Below are 13,877 nucleotides of genomic sequence, written 5' to 3'. Positions count from 1 at the left end.
AGAGTCTGACGTGGGGCTCGAACTCACAAACCGTGAGATCATGACCTGAGCTGAAGTCGGTCACTCAACCCACTGAGCCACCCAGGCTCCCCCCTTGACATTTTCATTCTGACAGCCTATGAACTCTTCAAGGGCAGAGACCACATCTTTGTGGTCATGTGGTCAGAGATGAGGTCTCTGAGGCATGTCCTGGGCCTTCTCTCTATGGGCTCTCCACAATCATGCATCATGCCCTTTGTATTCTTTATTCGCAACATCCAGCAGGACTCACCACAGCAGGCATGTCTGCTTAATGAATTACTTTTAAGTTTTCTGTGGCTTCTCTTGAGCTAGAACTAACAAAGATCCCTTTATATATCAACTAAGAACATATTTAAATGGCATTGATGATTTTTCTATATGAATTTGAAAGATATTTGATTCAGGTAAGTCACAGAGTGGTTAAATGCCTGTGGAAATTTAAGCACCGACATCCATTTTGAGTTTATTTTTGTGTATGGTTTAAGAAAATGGTCCAGGTTCATTCTTCTGCATGTCGCTGTCCAGTTTTCCTACCACCACTTGCTGAAGAGACTGTCTTCATTCCACTGGATATTCTTTCCTGCTTTGTCAAAGATTAGTTGGCCATACGTTTGTGGGTCCATTTCTGGGTTCTCTATTCTGTTCCATTGATCTATGTTTCTGTTTTTGTGCCATTACCATACTGTCTTGATGTTTACAGCTTTGGAATACAGCTTGAAGTCCGGGATTGTGATGCCTCCTGCTTTGGTTTTCTTTTTCAAGATTGCTTTGGCTATTTGGGGTCTTTTCTGGTTCCATACAAATTTAGGATTGTTTGTTCTAGCTCTGTGAAGAATGCTGGTGTTATTTTGATAGGTATTTATCCAAGGGATACAGGTATGCTGTTTCGAAGGGGCACACGCACCCCAGTGTTTATAGCAGCACTATCAACAATAGCCAGAGTATGGAAAGAGCCCAAATGTCCATGGATGCATGAATGGATAAAGAAGATGTGGTATATATATACAATGGAGTATTAGTCAGCAATCAAAAAGAATGAAATCTTCCCATATGCAACTACGTGGATGGAACTGGAGGGTATTATGCTAAGCGAAATTAGAGAAAGACAAATATCATATGACTTCACTCATATGAGGACTTTAAGACACAGAACAGATGAACACAAGGGAAGGGAAGCAAAAATAATACAAAAACAGGGAGGGGGACAAAACATAATAGACTCTTAAATATGGAGAACGAACAGAGGGGTTATTGGAGGGGTTGTGGGAGAGAAGATGGGCTAAATGGGTAAGGGGCATTAAGCAATGTACTCCTGAAATCACTGTTGTACTATATGCTAACTGACTTGGATGTAAATTTGGAAGAAAAAAAAAAGCACCGACAACATGAAAATTGCAAATTAATGAATTACCTTAAGAGAAATTATACATTATTCTCTAACAAAACATGACAGAAATTTTATATTCAACACTGTGTTTATAAGGAATAGAAAATACTATGTTTATAAGGAATAGAATAAGCTGTTAGGTTATATTACCTGGTACACAGAATATGCATGTGAACGAAACTTGATTCCACATTTATATGAATGAGAAAATTTAAATTTTCACTGAAAAAGCAAGGTAAAGGGCAGCACAAACCTCTTCTGAAGAGGAAAACCTGACTACATTTTAAGTACTTTACAATAAGTCCCTAAAGTAGAATTTAAGTCTAATGGCATGGATAACATTAACATGATGACTCGTGAAGTATATCCTTCTAGTTATTCTACTAACTGCATTTGAACAAAAAGGCACCTAAGGCAACAGAAAACATCATAGATGTATAAATAAATGTGACAAATGATAGATGTATATAATAAAATATAATCTGGCTAAATTTTCTCTTGAACTCTGAACAACTGAAAAAAAAATGCAGAAATTTCTAACAAAATAATTATTTCCTACTGTCTGAAACAAACTAAAAAAAAATCTGATTATTAGAGGACTATACTCCAAACAGTTTAAAATATAAGATATGTACTGGTTATTTTTCATACTCTCAGTGCCAGATCTATCTATGTGATTTCATAAGAAAACTAAATGTGTTTCTAAAAAGGGGTCACACATCTACAAGAAGGTTAAGAACTTCAGATCTACAGCCAAACTGCCTGGATTTCAATCATGGCTCTACCACCCACTAGGTGAGTGACCTTTGGCAAGTTACTTAACTTCTCGGTGCCTCAATTTCCTTTTCTGAAAATTGTGTCTAGTAATGTCACTTACTCCTGAGGCTATTAGGATTGACTAAGAAGATACAAGGAAGATCCAAGTAAAATGCTCACAACACAACATGAGCCAAATGTTGTTGTTATTATTACTATCATCAGGGATAAAGTTCAAAATACTCTACTTCAGACACTCCCAAATCACCAAAGCAAGTTTCCAGAGGAACTCAGAGAGCACGGGGTTTGTCCCTGGGAGCAGAGCAGAGGAGCGGGTTCCTTCTCCTATACCTAGGGAGAACTAACGGTTCTTATTATTATAAAGCCCAGACTCACAAAGGCAGTGGAGCTGAACTTCTCATCCAATAGGCTAATGTCAAAGAGAGCTGATGTCCCTCCAGGACTAAGAGGGTCACAGGGCTGGGGCTGCTGCATGAGGCAGAGGGCTGTCCAGGACTTCAGACAGTGGTGGTACTTGGAGAGATTCCTCCAGTCCGATCATGAAGCACCACAGCCTGGAGAGCTGGGGCCAGGGGAACAATGCCCACTGGAGGGTAGTGCCTGGCAAAAGGTTTAATGGTAACCCAAGTAACACAATGATAACCATGAGAACAACAAGGCACTTAAGGGTTAGGCCCCTTCCCCATTTGCCTGGTACTTCATAAACCAAAGGCAGCTTGTTTCAGCCAATGGGAAGCAAAGGAGCTTCCATAATACCACAAGCCACATGGTGTGGAGCTAGATTTCTTTTCCTCTCTAAAATAAAGAATTGTTTTCTACATGAGTGTCATGAAGCAAAATAAAATCTATTTCACAGGTCTTTGAACTCTACAAAATGGCAAAGTGTGCGAAGGTAACGACAACATCTCAGTACCATCTGTATAGTCCCCAGGGCCAATCACAGTGCCTGACACGTGGTATATTTCAGGAACAAATTGATATTATCATATAAACCAGTGTTTGCAGAATTTTTACACACGTGGAGACTTGTGTTTTGGTAAAGATGGAGTAACCCTGTTTCTCCCAGGTCCTTCCTCTTAAATCTAAAACTCCCTGTATATAACACACAATCAAGCATAGGAAGACAAGGTGGCAAAGAGGAAGCTGACAGCCTCAGGACTTTGGGACTTGAGGAACATTGTGGCAGGAATTCCCTGGGTTTCCCCACTGTTTCCTAGGTATCCCCAATAGAGTGCTGCAGAATCCTCCAACCTAGAACCAACAAGAGGCGAACATAAAAACGTGCCAAGAAAAGTCTACTCTTAGAGCCCAAAGAGCAGGAAAAGGATGGGCCAACAGAAAATCTTTTGGGCAATACTCCCCCTACTCTAGGCAAACATAAATGGAAAAACTGCACTACCATCCCACTGAGGTTTCAGGGGGGCTGAGCAGGCAGGCACTCTGTACTGATACACACATGCATGTGCGCACACAAGCTCCAAAGAAGCAGGCAGCAGGGCTCCAACTCCCTAACTTCCCACCTGGTGCTGTCCCTGAGCGGGGAGCTAATCTCCCATTTCCTGCCTGACAGAAGCAGGCACAGCTTCCGTTCCCCATCTTGTCATATTGGCAAGTCTGGTCAGGGGCTGATCTTCCACCTCCCTCCAGGTGGAAGCAGCCAACAGTACTCTGGCCCCTCTGCCACAGTGGTGTCTGCAGGACAGAGCAGAGGCAATAAGGGCAGTGGAAGCACTGGTCCACTTTCTCTGGGAAGGGGTGTCAGCAGGGCCAAGTGAGGTAAACATCCACTTCCCCCCGCCATTCTGCAAGGAGGCAGCACAACTAAGAGCAACACCTCCTCTGTGGAGGTAGGGGTGGGGGGCGCCACGCAGGAAGCTGCACCTAGCCACCTATCATGCTAACTACCACTCAACAGGGGGGCTGCCTGAACAAAAATAAAATAAAATAAAATAAAATAAAAAAGAATCTAGCGTCTCATAATATCCAAACTGCCCAGGATACAATTAAAAAAAAAAAATCACATCATACCAAGGGCCATGAAATTCACAACTTGAATGAGAAAAGACAAGAGACATCACCACAGAGATGAATCAAACTGGAATTATCTGACGACAATTTTAAAGCAACCCTACTAAGACTACTTCAAAAAGCAACCCAACTAAGACTACTTCAACAAGCAACCCAGAAAAGCCCATGGGCACAGATTTAAAAATAGCCCCAACAAAAGCCTGCTCTCCAGGTAAAGGACCAGGCAAGGAGCAGCCTAGGCAAGAAAACTTTTAGACAATAACCATCCACTCTACTCCAGCCAAATGAAAAAGTGGCTCCATCCACACCAGTAAGGGCGGAATGGGGAGCATGTCTAAGCCCCTGCCAGGGGATTGTCAGTGGAGGCCACTTAAGAAGCCAAACTCCCATCCACACCAGCAACAAGGAGCCCCTCCCCAGTGGGTATCAATGGAGGCAGAATTAGCAAAATGAACTACCAGCCCCGTCTGTGGCCGTCACCTTACCAGAGCAGACCAGATAGAAGATTAAGTAAGATACAGAGTCTAATGACATAATAACCAAAATGTCCAGGTTTCTACAGAAAATCAGTCATCATACTAAGAACTAGGAAAGCCTCAACATGAATGAGAAAAGACTATCAAGAGATGCTAACAACGAGATGGCAGAATTATCTGACAAGGATTTCAAAATAGACATCATGCAAAGAGAAACTCTCAAAGGAAATTTTAATTTCAAAGAACTTAATGAAAATACATTAAATCAAAACATGGGTATAACTAAAGCAGTACTAACAGAGAAATTTGTAGCACTAAATGCACACATTAGAAAAGAAGAAAGGTCTCAAATCAATAATCTAAATTCTTACCTCAACACTGGCAAAAGAAATAAGCACAAAACAAGAAGGAAGGAAATATTAAAGGTAAGAGCAGAAATCAGTGAAATTTTAAACAGGAAAATAAAGAAAATTTTCTTAAAAATTTTTTAATTTAAAAGATTAAATCAATGAAGCAAAAACTGGTCCTGCTAAAAGATTAATAAAATTGATAAACTTCTAGCAAGATAAAGGAAAGACAAAAATTCTCAACATCAGGAACAAAACAGGAGAGAGATCCCTAGAACCCTACAGCCCTTACCACGAACTTTACACTCCTAAATCTGACAACTTAGAAAGAATGGGCCAATCCTGGTAAACCACAAACTATCAAACTTAACCAAGATGAAATCAACAATTCAAATTGTTGCATAATTATTAAATAATTGAATTTGTAATTTTATTTTTTTAATGCTTATTTATTTGATGAGAGAGGTAGTGTATGCATGTGGGGGAGGGGCAGAGAGAGAGAGAGAGAGAGAGAGAGAGAGAATATCCCAAGTAGGCTCCCCACTGTCAGCGCAGAACCCGACCCAGGGCTTGATCTCATGAACCATGAGATCACGACCTGAGCCAAAATCAAGAGTCAGATGCTTAACCAACTGAACCACCCAGGTGCCCCTGAATTTGTAATTTTAAAGTACCCAATAAAAGAAATTTTCAGGCTCAGATAGGTTCACTAGAGAATTCTATCAGACACTTAAAGGACAATTAACATCAATTTTACACAATCTCTTCCAGGAATGAGAGGAAGAAGAAACACTTCCCAACTCATTTTATGAGGCTACTAATACAATGATATCAAAACCTGACAAAGACAGCACACAAAAATCCAAAAACTATATAGACCGGTATCTCTTAGGAACTCATGCACAAAAACACTCAACAAAACATTAACAAATCAAATCTAGCAATGTGTAGAAAGAACTGTACACCGTGACTGGTTGGATTTATTCTACATATGCAAGGCTGATTCAACATCTGAAAACCATGTCAACAGGGTAGGAGCACCTGGATGGCTCAGTCAGTCAAGCGTCTGACTCTGGATTTCAGGTCAGGTCATGGGATTGAGCCCCAAGTTGGGGTCTGTGCTGAGCATGGTGCCTGCTTAAGATTCTCTCTCCCTCTCTTTCTCTCTCAAAAATAGGAAGAAAGAAAGAAAGAAAGAAAGAAAGAAAGAAAGAAAGAAAGAAAGAAAGAAAGAAGAATGTAAGGTATCTCAATACTTAAAAAAAAAAAAAAACCATGTCAACAGAGTAAAGAAGAAAAATCACATGATCATATGAACTGATACAATAAAAGAACTTGACAAAACCAAACACCCACTTATGACTAAAAGAAAAAACCTCTGGCAAACAAGGAATAGAAGGTAAGTTCCTCAACTTTATAAATACCATCCATAATACCCTATAGCTAACATCATATTTAACGATGAAAGACTGAATGCTTTGCCCTTAAGATCGGAAACATGAAAAGAATGTCTCCTCTCATCACTGCCACTGAACACAGTGTTCAAAGTTCTAATCAGAGTAACAAGCCAAGAAAAAGAAATAAAAAGCATACTGATTGTAAAAGGAATAAAACTGACATTATTTGTAAATGACATGACCACCTACATTAAAAAATTCCAAGAATCCACCAAAATCTCCTAGAACTAAGTTTAGCAAGATTGTAGACTATAAGGTCAACGAACAAAAATCAATCACATTTCTATATGCAAGTGACAAAAATGGGAGACAGAAATTAAAAGCAAAATATCATTTACAATTACTCCAAGGAAATGAAATAGATATAAACAATGAAATATGTACAGGATCTGTATCCTGAAAATTACCAAATCTTGATGAAAAAAACATGAAGAAACCCTAGGTAAATTGAGAAACATACTGTACTCAGGTATTAGAAAACTCAACAAGATGCCAATTTTCCTCAAATTGATAATAAAGGTTTGATGCAATTACAACAAAAAAACCCCAGCAAGTGTTGTGTAGATATAGGCAAATTTATTCTAAAATGAAAATGGAAAGGCACCTGACCTGGAATAGCTAAAGAAATTTTGAAAAAGCAGAATAAAAATGGAAGGAATCATCACACCTGATGTTTAGGGTTACTACGGAGCTACAGAATGGTAATCAAGACAGTGTGATACTGGCCGAAGGATAAACACACACATCAATAGGGCCATGCAAATACACCTGATTTTTGCCTGCAAAAGTAATTCAGTGGAGGAAGGAGAGACTTTTCCATAAATGGTGGTGCTATAGCAATTGGACATCCACAGCACCCTTTCCCCCCCAAAAAACAGAGAGAGAGAGAAAGAAAGAAAATGCCTCAACCTAAAATCTCACAACTTAGACAAAAATTAACTCAAAATGGATCATGAACTTTAATTCAAGATCATGGACTTATATTTACTTATATGTAAATCTATAAAACTTTTAGAAACAAAGAAGAAAATCTTTACGATATAGGACTAGACAAAAAGTTCTTAGACTTACCACCAAAAACACAATCCATAAAAAGAAAAATAAACGACCTTATCAAAATTAAAATAATTAGCTCTGTGAAAGACCTTATTAAGTGATGAAAAGACAAGCTACAAGCAGGGAGAAAATATTTTCAAACATATCCAACAAAGGATTTTAATCCAGAATAAATATATGTATATATCTCTCTCACTGAAGAGGATACACAGATCCCAAATAAGCACATGAAAAGCTACTCAACATTATTAGCCATTAGAGAAATGTAAATTTAAACTACAATGAGATCACCTACATATCTATTAGAATGGATAAAACAAAAACCAGTGATAATACCAAATGCTAGGGAGCATGTAGAGAAATGAAATCACTGACACATTGCTGATGGGAATGTAAACCACTCTGGGAAAAGAATATGCCAGTTTCTTACAAAACTATATATTCATTTACAACTCAGCAGTTACACTCTTGGGCATTCATCCTGGGGAAATGAAAACTTTTGTTTACAAAAAAGCCTGTACACCAATGTTCATGCAGCTTTATTTGTAGTAGCCAAAACCTGGAAACAATCTTCAACAGGTCCTTTGACAGGTGAATAAACAGTGGTACCTCCATTCTGTGGACTACTACTCAGCAATAAAAAAGGACAAACTAGTGATTCACACAAAAACTTGATGGGTCTCAAGGGAGTTATGCTGAGTGAAAAAAGCCAATCTCAAAAGGCTATACAGTGTATCATTCCATTTAAACAGTATTCTTGAAATGACAAAATTATAGAGATGAACAGACTAGTGGTTGTGAGGAGTTAGGGAGAGGGGAATGGAGGGGTGCAGCTGTGGCTATAAACAGCACAAGGGATCCTTATGATAAAACTGTTCTATATCTTCACTGTGGTGGTCACATGAATCTACACAAGTGATAAAAACTATACATATGCATGTGCATGCACACACACAAATATGAGTGCACACAAAATTGGTGAAATCTGAATAAGGTCAATGGATTATATCAATGTCAGTTTTCTGGTTGTGATATTTACTATAATTATGCAAGATGAGAAATTAGTTGAAGAATATATGGAATCTATTATTTCTTATCGTTGCATGTGATCTGTAATTATCTCAAGATCAAAATGTTAACAAAGAGGGGGCACCTGGGTGGCCTAGTAGGTTAAGCGTCAGACTCTTGATTTCAGCTCAGGTCATGATCTCGCCGTTTGTGAGTTTAAGCCCCATGTCAAGGCTCTGTGCTGACAGTGTGGAGCCTGCCTGGGATTCCCTCTCTCTCTCTCTCTCTCTCTCTCTGCCCTTCCCCCACTCACACTCATTCTCTCTCTCTCTCTCTCTCTCTCTCAAAATAAACAAACTTAAAAATTGAGGGTGGGGGGGCACCTGGGTGGCTCAGTCGGTTAAGCATCCGACTTCGGCTCAGGTCATGATCTCACGGTTCATGAGTTGGAGTCCCACATCAGGCTCTGTGCTGACAGCTTGGAGCCTGGAGCCTGCTTCCTGCCTCGAATTCTGTCTCCCTCTCTCTCTACCCCTCCCCTGCTCATGCTCTTTCTCTCTCTCTCAAAAATAAACATTAGGAAAAAAATTTTTTTCTTAACAAAATCAAGCAAGCAATTATGTGAAAATCAGTGTGAAACACGAAGTGAGCATGGCAATGTCCAATCCAAGGTTTCAGAGGTTTTCCAGTGCCCCACAGAAACACACATCCCATTAGTAAATAACTGTGCTTATTCCTCACGAAATAATTTGTGAGAAGGAAATCTGAACAATTCTTCAATGAACCAAGAGACTGGGTTTTACAAATGAGACCATTTGCAATGTCACAGCAAGAGGCTATTGATTGGCAGGTTTACCATTTCAGTTGTCCCTATCTTCCTCCTTCAGAGCCCTGTGGGATGGGAAGAAGCTTCTGATAAAGAGTAGATCAGTTAATGGGGCGCCTGGGTAGCTCAGTAGGTTAAGCGCCCGACTTCGGCTCAGGTCATGATGTCACGGTTCATGGGTTCGAGCCTCACGTCAGGCTCGGAGCCTGGAGTCTGCTTCAGATTCTGTGTCTCCTTCTCTCTCTCTCTCTCTCTGTGCCCCACCCCCACTCTCACTCATTCACTCTCTCTCTCTGTCTCAAAAATAGACATTAAAAAAAAAGAGATGAGTTAAAAGAAAAAAAAGAAGCTACATTTTTTTGCACATCCAAGTAGTGGGTATATCTCTGATCGTACTACATATAACTAAAGATGCTGATACTAAAACCTTCTGTAATGGAATCACTGTAATTCCATTTCTAAAACTCTGCAGTAGATTTTGCTTAGATTAAGATATACTGAATGAAGAGTTCAAAAGACTAGGAAAGATGACTGCAGCCAGAAACTCTCAGAGGCAGACATGCAGGCTGTTCTCTTAAACTTTACTAAAGAACATTCTCTAGACTATATGATGGACTAGGTCTACATTTGCACTAATAAAGCTGAACATGACAGTAGTCTAATGTGAAATATTAAACTATTTAGTGTACAAAACTGTTGATGTAGCTGTCGCACAAGAACAAAGTATTAAGCTCGGCATTTTCACCAACCATCTGTCAGTTTTAGAAAAGGTATTTGAAGAAACAGATTTCTTTAGTGTACGTTTCCAACACATTAGTTACATGGGTAATATTCAAACCTCTTTCAACCTTTCCTGCACTCCAAATCTCAGTACAAACATCAAAAATGCCAGCCACCCCAAAAGACTGCCCGCCAAACTCATAACAGAATACAAGTTCTACAATAATGCTTGTTATGTAAGGTTTATTAAGTAGAACAAAGCCAAGAACTATCAGTTACTGCAAAATTCATGTAAGAACATTTAATAGTTCAGCTCTATTCGTTCCTTTTAAGTTTCTCACATTAATGACTGCTGTTCACAGAACTAAAAGTGTATCATTCAAGTATCAATGATTACATTTCAGAAAAAGGACATTATTCCCGACATCTTTCTACAAAAGAAAAAAATCGTAATGAACAGAACCGGTGTCCCTAATAGAATAAAGTGGCTGAAGGGGGGCATCTGAGTGGGGGAGGGAGGAGTGCTTCACTTTCACAGTAGGAATTATGTAATGTAAACATCATATGGCCCATACCACAAAATCTGTGACAAAGGCTCAAATTTGAACACTGCATTATTTTAATAATCCATGTTCATGAGTTTATACTGTGTCTGTACCAACACATCACAAATATCTATCACTCCTTCATATACACTGAACCATTCTTGGGGAATATGGGAGACAAAGTCTTTACTTATGTACCACCTGATGGAGACTTTATTTAAAATGTAAATTCTTCGAGTCAACCATTTTAAATACCAAGATGTTCCTCTGATTAATTAATCCCTCCCCGTCTCTCCCCTCCTATCCCAGATACTCCAAAAGAACCCTTTATGTCCACTAAGCCTTGTGACTGACAGTGTTCGGTACTGCTTCCACTGGAACAAAAGTACACTCTCCATTGTACCTTCCTTTTACTTTAACAATTGAGCAAAATCATAATGCTTTCAAGCATGTGTCTAGATCTCTAGGTCATCAAGGCTGCTGCTGGCATGACTGCTGGCTTTGCAGAATGGCTGCTGTCTACAATGGCTACTGCCCAGTAGCTAGGGTTTTTGGGTTTTTTTCCCTCAGAATCTGCTTATCATCAGGGAAATTAAAAGGCTGCGTGAGCGAGTGGAGAGGCGGTGCTTCTTGCCTGCCCCATTAAACCTTGCTATGCACTCTATTTAGCACGGTTTTGCTCATTTCCTTGTTTGCTGTAACTGAGGCAGAAAGAACTGTTTGCGTTTCCGGGAACAAGCTTGTTCCTGGGAACGGACATGTCAGAGAGAGCAACAACTGATGAACTGTCTTTGGAGGGACCCAGCACACCAGATATAACATAGTAAGACTCACTCTCTGAATCCTTCACACGGTCCTTAATGCTCTTGACGAAGACAGAGAATAGCTCGACGATGTTCAAAGCAAGAGACACCAAGGACACCACTAGCATGAAGAGAATGAAGATATTTTTCTCTGTGGGGCGAGAAAGGAAGCAGTCCACTTGATGCGGGCAGGGGTCTCGTTTACAAGTGTAAACCGCGTTTAGACTGAATCCATAGATGTACCACTGGATCAGCAGGAAGGCCACCTCGAAAAGAGACTTGAAGAAGATGCTGACGGTATAGATTCGCAGCAAGTCCCTTCTCATTTTCACCTTATAGTGTTCTTCAGCGCTGAACTTGAACTTCTTGATTTCGATTCTGATTTCCTCCACGTTGACATCATTGGTTTGAGCAACTGTCAGTTCCTCCCCTTTCCTTTTCGAATTATGTTCCTTGCGCAGCAAGTAGAATACATGCACTAGGTACAAAAGTGAGGGGACAGACACAAATATGATCTGCAGCACCCAGAGGCGCACGTGAGAGATCGGGAAGGACTTATCGTAGCAGACGTTTTCACAACCAGGCTGCCGAGTATTACAACGAAAGGCAAACTGCTCATCATCCCAGGCTGACTCAACTGCTGTCCCCAGGAGCAGGATTCGGAATACGAAAAGGATGGAGAGCCATACCTTCCCTCCAGGGTTGGAGTAGGTTTGAACCTTGCCGAGGAGCTGGCCTAAGGAACCCCAGTCACTCATGCTGCCTGTCCGCTGTTCTTTCGCTTAAAAGAAGTGAAGTAGGCACACCAAGTGACTGTGCTCCTTAGAGGATGAAGTAAAATGAAAAAGTAAGTTCAAGCACTCAAAACCCTGTAAAGTTTATAAAAGTTGGCTACACCCTTTGGTACCTTCCTCACTCTTCCTCCTAATGAAAGACAACTGCTGATACCCAATAAAAGCTTATGTGGGTTCATTTTCATACATGGTGAGTAAATACTTTTAAATAAAGATGTACATGTATCAATAATAGGAAGAGTTACAAAAATGAGGGAACAAAATAAACGTATCTAAAGGTTTCTTCAATTCCAGAGTAAAGCCATCTCCAAAGATAAATACTGAAACAGAGAAACTGAATTAAAATTTCACAAGCAGGGATGCCTGGGTGGCTCAGTCAGTTGAGCATTCAATTCTTATTTTTGACTCAGGTCATGATCTCACAGTTCATGAGTTTGAGCCCCACGCTGGGCTCTGCACTGACAGTGTGGAACCTGCTTGGGATTCTCTCATTCTCTCCCCCCGCCCCCCGTCCACCTCCACCACTCGTGCTCTCTCTCTCTCCCCCAAAATAAGTAAAAATTAAAAAATTTTCACATGCATATATTGACCACTTCGTCTTCAAACTTATTACAGCCATCATTTCCTAAATACATAATGATAGGGGCACCTGGCTGGCTTAGTCGGTAGAGCATGTGACTCTTGATCTCACGGTGCTGAGTTCAAGCCCCATGGTGGCATGGAGCCTATTTAGAAAAAAAATTTTTTTTTTGAAAAGGGAACAACCAAATAAATAATGCCATTCATTTGAGCATTATTTATTCAGGGCCTACTAGGTACCAGGTACAGTACTGGACACTGGTCCCTATGAGTAAGTAAAACAGAATTCCTGTACTTGTGCCACTTGCAATTAACTAGGGGAAACAGAACGTTAAAAGTACAATATTTTATTAAATCTAAGACACAAGTGATTGTAAGATACACTATTACATTACTTACCATTCAGAAAGCATTAAGGGCATCTAGTGTTAAGATGAGCCTCAATTTCAGAAATGTGAGCAGAAATGTACATCTTAGAATCGATGAAAAAGGCTAAGTAAGTGAATGTACAATTGCAATTTTACATAAGTACTAAGAAGTAAACAAATAGGCACTGACAGAAATTAACTCAAGGAAACCCAGATCAGCCTGAGCACGATTAAACTGTGATGCTGGGGCAAGACTGAAGCTGAGGGAGAAATTACTAATGGCAGTTCAGGATCTCTAGGGGACAGTGGGAAGATTGGGGGAGAACATAGGACACAATTGAACAGTACAGGGATGATGGTTCTGTGCTAAAATGGGCAGCCAGTGAGTTTTAGTGGTGACAAAAGTAGAAGAGGATGTCAAGAATCATGGGGGTGATCCTGAGAGTCTCTCACCCTGGAGAGGGAAACAATCCTGCCACTGTGGTCCTGAATGCTGTGATGAATGAAGGGACATTTTTGCAAGGGTGGCTGCCAACCCAGTTAGCATAGAGGAGCAAGATCAAAAAGAGAGAGAGAGAGGGAGGGAGAGAGGAAGAGAAGAGGAGAGGAAGAGAAGGGGAGGGGGAGAGGGAGAGGGAGAGGGAGAGGGAGAGGGAGAGGGAGAGGGAGAGGGAGAGGGAGAGGG

The 13,877-nt window shown here is 40.3% G+C and overlaps 2 protein-coding genes across 2 annotated transcripts in view; both read right to left on the bottom strand.

Moving 5' to 3' along the window:
- CDKL5 (cyclin dependent kinase like 5) overlaps positions 1–13,877 on the bottom strand; it is a 194,125-nt gene that overhangs the window by 85,985 nt on the left and 94,263 nt on the right. The window lies entirely within an intron of this gene.
- Positions 10,350–12,414, bottom strand: LOC115507268 (gap junction alpha-1 protein-like). The gene has a single exon (XM_032592173.1). It carries the CDS (start codon positions 12,207–12,209, stop codon positions 11,310–11,312), a length of 900 nt encoding a protein of 299 aa, XP_032448064.1. The 5' UTR covers positions 12,210–12,414; the 3' UTR covers positions 10,350–11,309.

The sequence above is a fragment of the Lynx canadensis genome, chromosome X (genome assembly GCF_007474595.2).
Source record: "Lynx canadensis isolate LIC74 chromosome X, mLynCan4.pri.v2, whole genome shotgun sequence".
In the NCBI taxonomy this organism is placed as follows: Eukaryota; Metazoa; Chordata; class Mammalia; order Carnivora; family Felidae; genus Lynx; species Lynx canadensis.
Note: the sequence above shows the minus strand (reverse complement) of the source record. Positions and strands in the feature narration are given on the sequence as shown.

Bases quoted from the DNA above. Each gene is read 5' to 3' on its own strand.
- LOC115507268 (XM_032592173.1), bottom strand. From the start codon at position 12,209: ATGAGTGACTGGGGTTCCTTAGGCCAGCTCCTCGGCAAGGTTCAAACC.